At 39.7% G+C, this 12,543-nt stretch overlaps 1 protein-coding gene across 6 annotated transcripts in view; it reads right to left on the bottom strand.

The window, feature by feature from the left end:
- Nucleotides 1–7,669: 7,669 nt before the first annotated feature.
- Nucleotides 7,670–12,543, bottom strand: part of AMPD3 (adenosine monophosphate deaminase 3) — a 38,043-nt gene continuing 33,169 nt past the window's right edge. For 2 of the 6 annotated variants that reach the window (XM_086748183.1, XM_086748182.1), the window contains exons 13-15: nt 11,030–11,203; nt 9,797–9,907; nt 7,670–8,859 (exon numbers count right to left, since the gene is read on the bottom strand). In XM_086748183.1, coding sequence (XP_086604309.1) covers nt 8,683–8,859; nt 9,797–9,907; nt 11,030–11,203 — 462 coding nt within the window. In that variant the 3' untranslated portion in view covers nt 7,670–8,682. Of the gene's footprint in view, nt 8,860–9,796; nt 9,908–10,286; nt 10,448–10,749; nt 10,804–11,029; nt 11,204–12,543 lie in introns of those variants that run through there. The other 4 variants (XR_015258620.1, XR_015258621.1, XM_086748184.1 and 1 more) reach the window with 4 other exon arrangements.

Genomic DNA, 12,543 nt, shown 5'->3' with positions numbered 1-12,543 from the left:
GTTCTTTTAAGCTTAAGGAATCTCTTGGCTTTAATACCACAAGAATCTGAAGACTGAATTTTAATCTAAATACAATTCCATTGTACAGTTAGTGTGCTTAAAATTATGCCATTATGAGTCAGATGTCTCTTAAACTTTGAAGTGGGATATTAACAAGGTAGCTCAAACGCAGCTCTGAAAAAGACACTGATTCTTCTAGTTTTGTCAAAACAAATAAATTGAAACATTCTGCAGAGATGGAAAAAAGTTAAACAACTCTACTTATTAAAAGGATAGTGTTGAGGAGCAGGTTTCTTTGGGGAAAGGACTATTATTCTTATTATTTCCTTCCAGAGAAGTGTGATTTTCTTTTTCCCCCAAGTTATTCCATCATGTTTCTGATAGTATTTTAAAGCTTAAGAATGCTAAGGTTTGGAGTATTCTTTCTTGTCCAATTTTTTTTCATGGTTTTTATTAAGAATTGAAATATATAATTAATGTAGCTATTTCGTCTGTCTAGTTCCTTGGTTTATCTGTTTGGGTCTTTTGAAACCATGTGAGAAATGGGAGAGGGATTCATTAGTGACCAGGAAGTTAAAATTTGAAAACTTGCCAGCTGACAGACACACCAGGAGGTAGGTGTACTTGAGGAATTAACAAATGTTTATGTTTACACACCATATTAATGTAATGTGCATATTTATTTTTTTTTAGTGGGAAATGGCATATTTAACTCGTATCTTTCCTTTAAAGAGAATTCTGTATATAATTACTAAGGTTTTCTAACCCATACTCATTCCAATTCTGGAAACGCAAGGCAACCAGTGAAATCTCTGTGCTATAGGTTTGCAACTGAACTGTTACTTTCCACCCCTGCGTAGCTGTATGCGCCAAATGCATTATTTTTAGAAGGAACATCTTGGCTATGGTTCTTTGTAATTTATGTCTCACTGAATCCTGGAACAGTAGCCTCCTCAGGAGCCTTACAGATGCTTGCTATAACTGGGAGCTGTATGTTAACCTATCTGGCCTTGATTCTTGACACCTCACATCATAGATATTCTTTAATTTTTTATCTACTAAGTGCACATACTCTGTGATGGGAGTAATTATCTTGTGACTAATATTGTAACAATTAATTTGTTTCTTTGTGTTTTTCTCTGTTGTTAAACCACTTTTGAAGATAACTTTCCATAAGGTTTTATTCTCACCTATTTTAAGCGTGTGAACGGAATTCTGCTTCCTTCTAAGGGTGTCTTAAAAATTAGTAATTGAAAAACTGATTTATTTTTAATTTTCATTTCTTTAGCTGTTTGGTTCGAAGGCCTAGAATTTATCATACAGCAACATACTCTTAAGACTGAATATTCTTTTCCTGTTGCTGTGTGTAGCTGAAATTAACCTGAATGGGACAGTGTTATTTTCCAGTAACCAGTGTTTACGATCACCAGATAACTCATTTTGCTGTGAACTGTTCTAGCCATGTTCTAGACAATACTTTTGTATCTGAGCTGTCAAGATGCTAATTAGCAGTCGATTGCTTTCCTATCACTTACCTCACTATCCTAACTATTGGGGATAAAAATATTAAACACTGAGCGTGGGTTTTGTAGGCCTGAAATTAAATAAAACAAAACCACCAAAAAAACCACACCAATACAGTTTTGTGAACTTGGATGGAACTTTGCCCAGTGTAAGTCTGGTGGAATTGAGAATACTATCCAACAGGTAATTAAATGAGCGCTTTTCTTTGGTTCAAAGTACTTTTTAAAAATAGAAGATGTTTTTATGAATAAAGCTCAAATTAGTCAGAAAGCTGCTCTTCTGGAAGTTGATTGTATGTGGAACAAGGTAGGGTTTTGATACAAGACTATGCTTCCCTGCTAATGTGGTTCCAACCTACTTTAATAGACCTTCCAAAAATAGTTTTTATGTGAGATAGTATCTGTTAGTCGTGGTTAACAATTAATGAATTAGCAGTGTTGGTGTCTTGCTATTATATACACTATTCTCTGTGTTGCTTAACACTAATATTTAGTGCTTTGAGAGGTATGGGGGAGAACTATACATATTTCAGTTACAGTTCAATCTGTACTCTTGTGCTTAATGAGTGCTGCTTGTGTATAGAAAGATACACATTTTAATCTTAATCTAAAAGTCTTTATTACATTTCCTACTGGAGAAAGTAATTTGCCTTAAACTTTTTGCCCTCAAAAGTCATCTCAACTGTAGCAGAATGTCTATGTTGATATTAACCATTTATTTATTTCAATGTCACTTGTGTTCTTTTGTCAGATAAAGCTGGTCTGTGTACTGCTTGAATTGTTTCAGCTTGCCTGTTCTCTCCACTGTTTTTTCAGTTTCCATGCTGTGATAATCCTCAATTTTGGTTTAGTCTTCTGTACTGGTACCAGTTTAATAGCGTAGGGGTTTAGTTCTACTTAAATGTGGATATTTTGAGAAGCTATAATTTTATTGAGAGGTGCACACACACAAAAGCCCTAACCATATTCTTTTATAATTTATTTATTAGTGTAATGTTTAATGCTTCCACAATGTTTAATGCTTCATTTAACCCAGGCACAGAAAGAAAAAGCCGTTTTTACAGACATCCCTTCCCCCACCCACCTTTTTCAGACTGACATTTTTAGCTAGGCAACTAGAACAGAAAGGTTTAGCTACAAGTAAAGAACAATGATATGAGAAGATAAGGTAGCTCTGGGTGAGAAAAAAAATGTATTATACAGTAGCAGCGCATATGCTCTAAGTTTGCCAAAGTAAAATAACAGAATGGAAGAGTATCACTAGAAGTTGTTCAGGTAGATATGTTGTAAACATCAAATAAGCATAATGAACCATTTTAGGTGAAAGTACAAAATGTTCCAAGCTAACACATTTAAGGAATTCTTGAATAACATTTGAATCTTAACACCAAAAAAATTATGAGAAAATAGGATATTCTCCCATTCTGAAGAAACGCCTACGCCAATCACCACCTACAATGATGTTCTTCTAGCTCCCTTCTGTTTCCTGTTTCAGTAAAACGTAAGTGTGGTGTAACCAGGTTTGATCTCAACACTGTTGCGGCAGACAGGACGGAATCAGCAATTGCCCTGTCTTTATTTGAGTAAATGTGCACAACAGTAATTCACATGTCAGTAACAATTCAGCACTGAATCTGCCCTTCATTACCTACATATCCTAAGACTGCAAGGTCATTTTTAACAGCCATATATGTTAGAACAAAAGTGCAACCTTAAAAAAGAAAAGGAAGCTGAAGTTTTAAGACCTGAACTTGAGAATGAATAACTTTTAATTAGGCAAAATATGACCAAAAGAGATGTAGTAGTGGAAGCTTGAAAGGATGTTGGTTTGTTTCCCTAAACATAACACTATTAGCTCAATTTATCCTTAAGAGCAGCACGCAAGGAAGCACAGAAAGCAGAACTTGTGCATTACTGTCAAATTCCCAATTACTGTCCATTAACTGACTTCATATCCAGTTTTGTTTTTTTCTTTAATAAGAGCTATAGACATATTAGAACCTGATGTGTTTGAGGTAAGGAAAGCTGACAAGGTATTAAACATACACAAATTTCATATATTACAAAAACTAAATAAAAAAAAAAATCTAAGTGACAACAGCAGCATCACTAATAGCAATCTTCAGGTGAAAAAACCCAAATACAGCAATGTTTATCAGATGAAAATACTTACAATTTAAATTCTTCAAACTAAGCATGTTTATTTAGCCTGGACAGAGTTGTTTTTCCCAGGTAAATAATGTTATGTTGATAACAATTTATTAGTAAGTTGTACTAACGAAAACAAGACGCCTGCATTTTATGCAGCTAAAATGCTTGACCCACTGTTTTCAGACTTCACCCTAAGAAAATTACACTCACCAGTCCTGATAACAATTATATGAGCTGCTGAACTTTCTAACAATGAGGCCAACAGGCCTTGTTGACTAAGAACTTTGGACAATTCTATTATTACACAATTGAGCAGCACATCATGGTTTCACATGATTTTTAGCTGCACAAGGAATACAAAATCTGTCACTAGGTGAACACTGCAGACGTTAGGCTAGGTCACTGAAGAGCTAAAGTCAAGTCTCACACCACCTGTCTTCACCCGTATTTTGGATGAAGAATGTCTGCAATCACTGCAGCTCCCTATGCGTGATGCTGGCTAACTGTAATGGTGACCGGATAGCCAGAACTCTGTTCCTCTGCCTCAGTCTCCCTCGGAGCAGCCTTACTTCCAGGCTGCTTCCTAAAGGTCTTTAGGTTTAATCTCTCTTATAGGGGCTCTTATAGGTCTGCATAGCTATAGCAGGTGATGGAATTCTTCCTTCCCTTACTTTGGAGCCATTTCCCTGCAATTGCCATTCAGAAGAGCAGGTACATTTAAAAAATGCCTAAGTATTGCTTTGAACTGCCGCAACCTGAGGAGAGAGGGTATGTCTTCAATATATATATACACATTTATGCCATTAATGAGTTGCTTGGTACTGGTGATGTCACCGCTGCTACTTCTGGCTCCATTTACGATGGAAAGTGAGACCTGATCAGCTCTTGGAAAGAAAGATGTAGGTGTCCAAGCCTCAAGAAAAGGGTCTGGCCTGAGAATTACGAGTGGCATGAGACATCTGATGTAGTAAAACATGCAGGGTTCTAGGTCTGGTGAGGCTTAACTGGATACTATTCATTATTGGCTTTTTATGCATTCATTCTGAATTACTGTTCTAAGATGCCTAACCTCATTATGTAGGCTCAAGATCCTAGCTTAGGGACTACAGGCCTTCAAATTTAACATTGGACTTACAGGCATCAACATCCTCTGCTGCCCCTAGCTCAAGTCTTTTTTTGGTGTGAAACTGTATGCAGTTTCTTCAATACATAGATGCTATTATGTTATTACCTTTAATTCTTTCTGAATGAGTAGTACTGTGTCTTAAGAAGAATGATCAAGTAGAAACAAAAAGACTGAAAGTGATAAATATTCCAGTATCTGTATTTTAGTAGCCACTCCATCATAAATAAAAAGTTTAACATAATATGTTGGCATCACGGAGACGTGGTGGGATGACATATATGACTGGAGCGTCAACATGGAAGGGTATAGGCTTTTTAGAAAGGACAGGAAGGGGAGACAAGGAGGGGGTGTTGCTCTCTACGTCAGCAACCGGCTGGAGTGTGAGGAGCTCCGCCTGGGGATGGAGGAGGAGCTGACAGAGAACTTATGGGTCAAGATTAGAGGATGGGGATGGACAGGGGACGTTACGGTGGGGGTCTGTTACAGGCTGCCTGGCCAGGAGGACAGAGCAGATGAAGCGCTCTATAGGCAGATAGGAGCAGCCTCACGGTCACAGGCCCTGGTTCTCATGGGGGACTTCAACCACCCTGACATCTGTTGGAGAGACCACACGGCAGGGCACAGGCAGTCCAGGAGGTTCCTGGAATGCGTGGACGACAACTTCCCCCTGCAGGCGATAGAGGAGCCGACAAGGAGGGGTGCCATGCTCGACCTTGTGCTCACCAACAGGGAGGGGCTGGTGGGGGATGTGAAACTAAAGGACAGCCTTGGCTGCAGCGACCATGACATGGTGGAATTCAAGATCCACGGGGCAGCAAGGAAACTACATGGCAAGCTCTCTGCCCTAGACTTCAAGAGGGCAGACTTCGGCCTCTTCAGGGACCTGATGGGCCAAGTGCCATGGGAGGCGGCCCTGGAGGGAAGAGGGGCCCAGGAAAGTTGGTCCATATTCAAGGAGCACCTCCTCCAAGCTCAGCAGAGGTGCATCCTGATGAAAAATAAGTCGGGCAAAAAGGCCAGGAGGCCCATGTGGATGAGCAAGGAGCTCCTGGACCAACTGAAAGTAAAGAAGGAAGCCTATAGAGGGTGGAAGCGGAGACAGGTAGCCTGGGAGGACTACAAAGAGGCTGTGCGAGTGGCCAGGGATAAGGTAAGGAAGGCCAAAGCCCTGGCAGAACTGAATCTGGCCAGGGATATAAAATGCAACAAGAAGAGCTTTTATAGGTACGTAGGGGACATAAGAAAGTCCAGGGAAAATGTAGGCCCCCTCCAGAAGGGAACTGGTGTCCTGGTTACCCAGGACATGGAGAAGGCTGAGGTTCTCAATGACTTTTTTGCCTCAGTCTTCACCGACAAGAGTTCCTGTCCCACCACCCAAGCTGTAGAAGATGCAAGCAGGGACTGCAAGAATGAAGAACTGCCCATTGTACTTGAAGAGCAGGTTTGGGATCATCTGAGGAACCTAAAGGTGCACAAGTCCACGGGACCTGATGAGATCCATCCACGGGTCCTGAGGGAACTGGCAGATGAAGTTGCCAAGCCACTGCCTATCGTATTTGAGAAGTCATGGCGGTCTGGTGAGGTCCCCGATGACTGGAAGAGAGGGAACATAACGCCAATTTTTAAAAAGGGGAATAAGGAAGACCCGAGTAACTACAGGCCGGTCAGCCTCACCTCTGTGCCTGGCAAGGTCATGGAGCAGATTCTCCAGGAAACCATGCTAAGGCACATGGAGAGCAAGGAGGTGGTTGGTGACAGCCAACATGGCTTCACCAAGGGCAGATCGTGCTTGACCAATTTGGTGGCCTTCTATGACAGGGTGACGGCATCGGTGGACAAGGGACGAGCAACAGACATCATGTCCATGTGGAGACCGGTCACGAGTGAGATCCCTCAGGGGTCCGTGCTGGGCCCGGCCCTGTTCAACATCTTTGTCAGTGACATGGACAGTGGGATAGAGTGCACCCTCAGCAAGTTCGCCGACGACACCAAGTTGTGTGGTGCTGTCGACACACTGGAAGGGAGGGATGCCATCCAGAGGGAACTTGACAGGCTGGAGAGGTGGGCCCGTGCCAACCTCATGAAGTTCAACCAGGCCAAGTGCAAGGTCCTGCACCTGGGTCATGGCAATCCCAGGCACAAATACAGGCTGGGCAGGGAATGGATTGAGAGCAGCCCTGAGGAGAAGGACTTGGGAGCGATGGTGGATGAGAAGCTCAACATGAGCCGGCAATGCACCCTTGCGGCCCAGAAGGCCAACCGCATCCTGGGCTGCATCAAGAGGAGTGTGGCCAGCAGGTCGAGGGAGGTGATTCTCCCCCTCTACTCTGCCCTGGTGAGACCCCACCTGGAGTACTGTGTCCAGTTCTGGAGCCCCCAACACAAGAAGGACGTGGACCAGTTGGAGAAGGTCCAGAGGAGGGCCACAAAGATGATAAAAGGGCTGGAGCACCTCTCCTATGAGGACAGGCTGAGAGAGTTGGGGCTGTTCAGCCTGGAGAAGAGGAGGCTCCAGGGAGACCTGATAGCGATCTTTCAGTACCTCAAGGGGGCCTATCAGAAAGATGGGGAAAGGCTGTTCAGTAGGGCCTGTTGCAATAGGACGAGGGGTAATGGTTTTAAAATAGAGGGAGGTAGATTTAGATTAGAAATTAGGAAAAAAATTTTTATGATGCGAGTTATAGAACACTGGAACAGGTTGCCCAGAAAGGTGGTGGAGGCCCCATCCCTGGAAACGTTCAAGGCCAGGCTGGATGAGGCTCTGAGCAACCTGATCTAGTCAGGGATGTCCCTGCTCCTTGCAGGGGGGTTGGACTAGCTGCCCTTTGAAGGTCCCTTCCAACCCTAATGATTCTATGATTCCATGATTCGAAATTACATATTTCAAGTGGGCTAGCTTCTGTATAAATAGACACTTCGACTTCTCATTCAACTCTAATTGAGTAAGTACAAATGAACACAAATGCGTAAAAATATGTCAGAAGTAGGACCAAAACCCAAGTCTAAAGTTTCTACAGCTGATTCATAAGAACATTTCCTTTGTTCAAGTAAAAAATTTCTCTTTACATGCAACCAAAATTATCTGCAAAAATTTCAAAGTAATTTGAACTGCCATATCCATATATTCCCATTACAAAGCAGTAAAAAAGTGTTCTCAACTTTGAAGGCAAAGTTTTCATGATGTAATTAGACTTATTATTACAATGTACAATAGTGATTATTTTGACACCATGTTTTCTATTTACTAGATTTAAAAGCATTAATCTGCTGTTCTTCACAGACATCCTACATGACAACAGGAAGTAATTAATTAGTCATTAAACAAGATTTCCAGATTTTGATTTTTCTTGGTTTCCAGTATAACTGCTGAAACATTAAGATAAAAACTGTGTCAGAAGACTTTCCAGAATGAAAGAGTAGCCTCAAAATTATTCACCCCATACAACCTGCTGATGAATAAAGGGTTAAACTTACAAGTGCTAAATGCCATGATAGCTACTGAGACTAGCAGGACAAAAACAGGTGCATGATTACTTTCAGCATCTGCCATATCCTAAGGTGCATATCACAGATCTGCTATGAATATTCTCTGTTGTTTTCCAAGCTACAATATAGTGCACAGTTAAGACAGTGTGAAAGAAATATTACATGATCCTGAGTTTGCATTTAATATTTACAGCAATCTTACAAAGCCTAATGTTTGTAGAAACTGAAAATGTTTGCAATGAGAATAATGCAATAAAAGATAACAGTATATTCTCCATAGATATATTTTTCTCTGGTTCAGTTATGTCTTGGTAGCATCAACGACAGATGATTCAACATTAATTAGCATTTTATCCTGCTGAGAAGTGAAATGTTCTGGTTTCTTTGAGTTTGCTGCTACTTTGACAGAGTAGAAATCTCTTCAGTTCTCATAACATCAGACAGGAAACTAAGTTCATTGCACAGTGTCTCGTACCTGAAGGCCATCCGGATCTGTGCAACATTTGTCTTTCGAATGTCGTTTCCCTCAGGCCCTTCTTTGCAGTAATTCACCCCTAAGAATTTCTGCTTTTCCTGTGAATGGGATTAAACATAAAAAGGAAGAAGTCATTTCAACTGCTTTGACTTATTGTATAACAGAGTATTTGTTAGCTGAATGACTCCAGTGCAAGGGAAAAGAGCAGCTTCAACCAGCTGGCCATTGAACTTTACCTCAGAGTCTTAACCAGCTTTAGAGATTTTAAGGCCAAAGTTTCTAGATATAATTACTCAGCAGCACACTCAGTCTGGCTTGCTAAACCCTTTGCACTAGTGTTCAATCTTCACTACTATGTTTTTCGTGTGAGAAGTCAAAAAGATGTTTAGGGTTTTTTTTTGTAGTTAAAACAAATGTTACACAAGAGGAAAATTAGTAGTTGTCACTAGAGAATATTGGAAGAAAAAACAGAATATATTTGTAAAGCCACTTCACATACCAGCTCCTTCAGAGAAATGTTGGAAAGTGACATAGAGGATGCTCTAAAATAAGTCCTAGAGAAAGCCATGGTTTTATAGCATTTTAAAATAAAAGGAGACTTAATCTAATCTGACAGCCTATCCAAACCAGAGTATTTTCTTTAGTACTCCCTTCTAAACAAAAACATGTCTTGCTTATGACAAGCAGTTTGTTTTTACTCAATGCAAGATATGATTTATAAAATTACTAGCAAAGGGATGTCACTCAAATAAAGGTTTGGGAGTGGAGGCAGAATTGAGTATAAACAGGTACCTGGTCCCTCTGCATGTTTTGGGAATTCCAAAACAAAGCTAATGAGGAAAAAATATAACATTAAAACTTTTTTTTAAATGTAAGGCTGCATAGCAGATAGTTTGTGAATATTTCTGGAAAAAAGGATAGGGATGTGCACAAATGTATCACATAAGCACCTACTGTTCAATTTTCAGACTACTGACTTCTCAGTTCCTACTTGCCCTAATATTCACAAAAGATATTTTTTTCAGCCATAATTACCTTATCTGACAATCCACTCTGTAGTACGCTGTTTCTTGCTATTTCACATAAGTCACAGGTACTTAGTTTCCACACCTGGGCTGCAATAGCATATTCTTCCATGAGAGCTTCCTGTATCACCAAAATACATTTAATATTAAATTACATGTAAGAAAGATGTAAATAGGGATATGTACTCATTACTAATTAAGGAAATGAAACATGCTCTTTAGATAGCTGTGAAAAATTAGAGACTTTAACATCACAATTACTAATGAGCAGAATTGTTTATTTCAAATTTCCCAAGGGTGACTGTTAAATAATTAATAGGCACTGAGTATCCAGTTATCTTAGCCTAAGAAATTGCAACCTGCAGTCCAGATCCTTAGAGGCATTTATTAGGCAATTTTCAATGAGATTCCAGGGTATATGAACAGTTTGGATAATCTAGTCTTAAATCTTTAATGAACATGTACACAGACAGATTGCAGGGTAATTTCTCACTTCTGACCTTCCACATGAGGAGGATGGATCTGACTCTAGTGGGCTGTCACAGCAGAGGATCTTCCACACTGTGTAACTCGGCTGGTGCTGCATTACATCCACGCAGAAAGCCCCCACAGAAGCTCTCTGTCTTTTGTAGCAAAGACATGTCATGAGCCAGAAGCAAGCCTGGGTGAAGCACACCAGAGCTCAGCTTGTCCTCAGAACACAGACAATTGAGCAATGTACAGACCGCTCTAAGGCACAGCATGACTCAAGTCAGTGCAAACCACAAACTGGGGCATCAAAACCAGTGACCAGGCATTTCTATCCTGCCAGGCCACCCAAGGGCAAGAATCAGTTTCAGTTCACTGAGCAAACAGCTTATACATCATCTTCAGAGATTCCACATGGTGGTTTTGTAATGTACTTCCCCAGATTTATTAGTAAGGAAACTGGACTTTCCTGGCACTCTAGAGGATTGTTTATGAAGGCTCAAACCTCCCTTCAGCCTCATCCTTCATTTTATACTTCAACAGCCAACACTGGAGAGGCAAGAGTACAAAAGAAACATAATTAGGAAATTGGACATTTCCCTCTCAAACCTAACAGTGAGTAGTAGACTGAGAATGAGGAAGAATAATTAATGAAGTGACTCAAAGACATGGAACTTTATATCCTAAGCAATGATATAAAATAGCTTTCAGGGCATTCTGGGCCTATGTGGTGCTGTTGCCAAATTCAAAGATAAGTGCTTTCTGCAATTCTTACCTTCGTATAATGAAACTGCATAGGATCATCTGTGGAAAGAGAGACATGAAGTCCCTTATGTAGAAATTCCCGTAGTGGATTTTTTGAGTACTCCAGGAACAGGCTATTGTTACTAAGCGGAGACATAGCAATAGGTATTTGTGCAAGATAATAAAGATACTGGAGGACAGGACTCTGCAAAGCAAAACACAATCAGCTTTTAATGGTACTATGGGATAATGAAAAAAAAGAAGGATTTCCCTTGTATAATATGGAAACAGCATTACAGAAGAAGGACTAAGATAAAAAAAATTTAGGTTGACACTAAACTCTGACTTATTTAAAAAATATTTTGAAGTCTGAATTTTAAATGCTACTTATCTTCATGAGAATAATTTACATTCTCCCTCATATATGTCATCTTTTCTTTAAAAATATGGTGACTAGCATTACTGTAGATTAGCAAGTGTATTTAAGTAAGGGCTCTGCAATTGATACTAACTGCATACCTTTCCCCAAAACCTGAAAGTCACAGATAACAGATGTGTAAGAACTTCTAAGCAATTTTTTATTGTCACAACTGTAGTCCAATAGGCAAATTTTAGGAGCAGAAGTTTTAATTTATTAGAAGTCATGTGTTGCTGTTGCACATAATAGAAATAATCTGTGGTCACCTCATCTTTATTACTATTTTTGGCTTACTAAAGCTGTGAACCTAGCAAGTATTATTATTATCTGTCTGCTATGCCAGGTTATCCCACCAGGCTAAGCAGAAGCAAGTGAAGAGGAGAATGCTTTGGTCACATACAGCCTTAGTATTACTCTGGGTCTAATTCACTCACTGGTTCTGAGCATACCATCAGACATTACTTTAGGCAAAATTTTTCTTTTTTTCTTGGATATGTTGAAAAATACAGAAATAATTTTCCAGCATTAACCAGAAAATACAACTTGGAAGAGAACTCTTTCCCAAAAATTAAAATAAAATCGGTGCAAGTCTGCCACCCATTGACCAATTGTTTTAATTACAAAACGGTGGCCTGGGATTGAGTTGTGCTTATATGCCAGGAACGATAATGCTTGTCCTGTCATAATAATCAAGTGGTATATAAAATATTGCTGTGTTATACAGCTATGTTAAATTTCTTGATCAAGTGATCTCAGTTACTCTAGATATAAATAATCAAAATCTTAATTAACTTTTCAGTGAGCCTTGAAGTACAGGGATGCTAGTCAGGGAAAATGTCCTTTGTTCTTGTACAGCAGAAACTAGAGCTTTCCTTAAATTCTTCTGGGATCTAAAACAAAGGAGTAGTAACAAGTCTAAGCATTTTTTTCCATTTAATTTTAGTTTTGCTTAGAGTAACTAAAAGCAGGTCTGCCAAGTCCTCGATATATCTGAAGAGCTGGTATTCCCTATAAGGCACAGCTTTAAAATACTAACTTAGGAAAAGCTATATTTTTGTAACTTAAATAAGAAATAGGAACTTCAGCTGAGCTATTTATTTCTGATGAAAGTGAAGAATTACTTGTAC

The sequence above is a fragment of the Chlamydotis macqueenii genome, chromosome 5 (genome assembly GCF_036417535.1).
Source record: "Chlamydotis macqueenii isolate bChlMac1 chromosome 5, bChlMac1.mat, whole genome shotgun sequence".
Lineage (NCBI taxonomy): Eukaryota > Metazoa > Chordata > Aves > Otidiformes > Otididae > Chlamydotis > Chlamydotis macqueenii.
The sequence above is the reverse complement of the archived record's forward strand: the minus strand, read 5'-3'. Positions and strand labels throughout refer to the sequence as shown.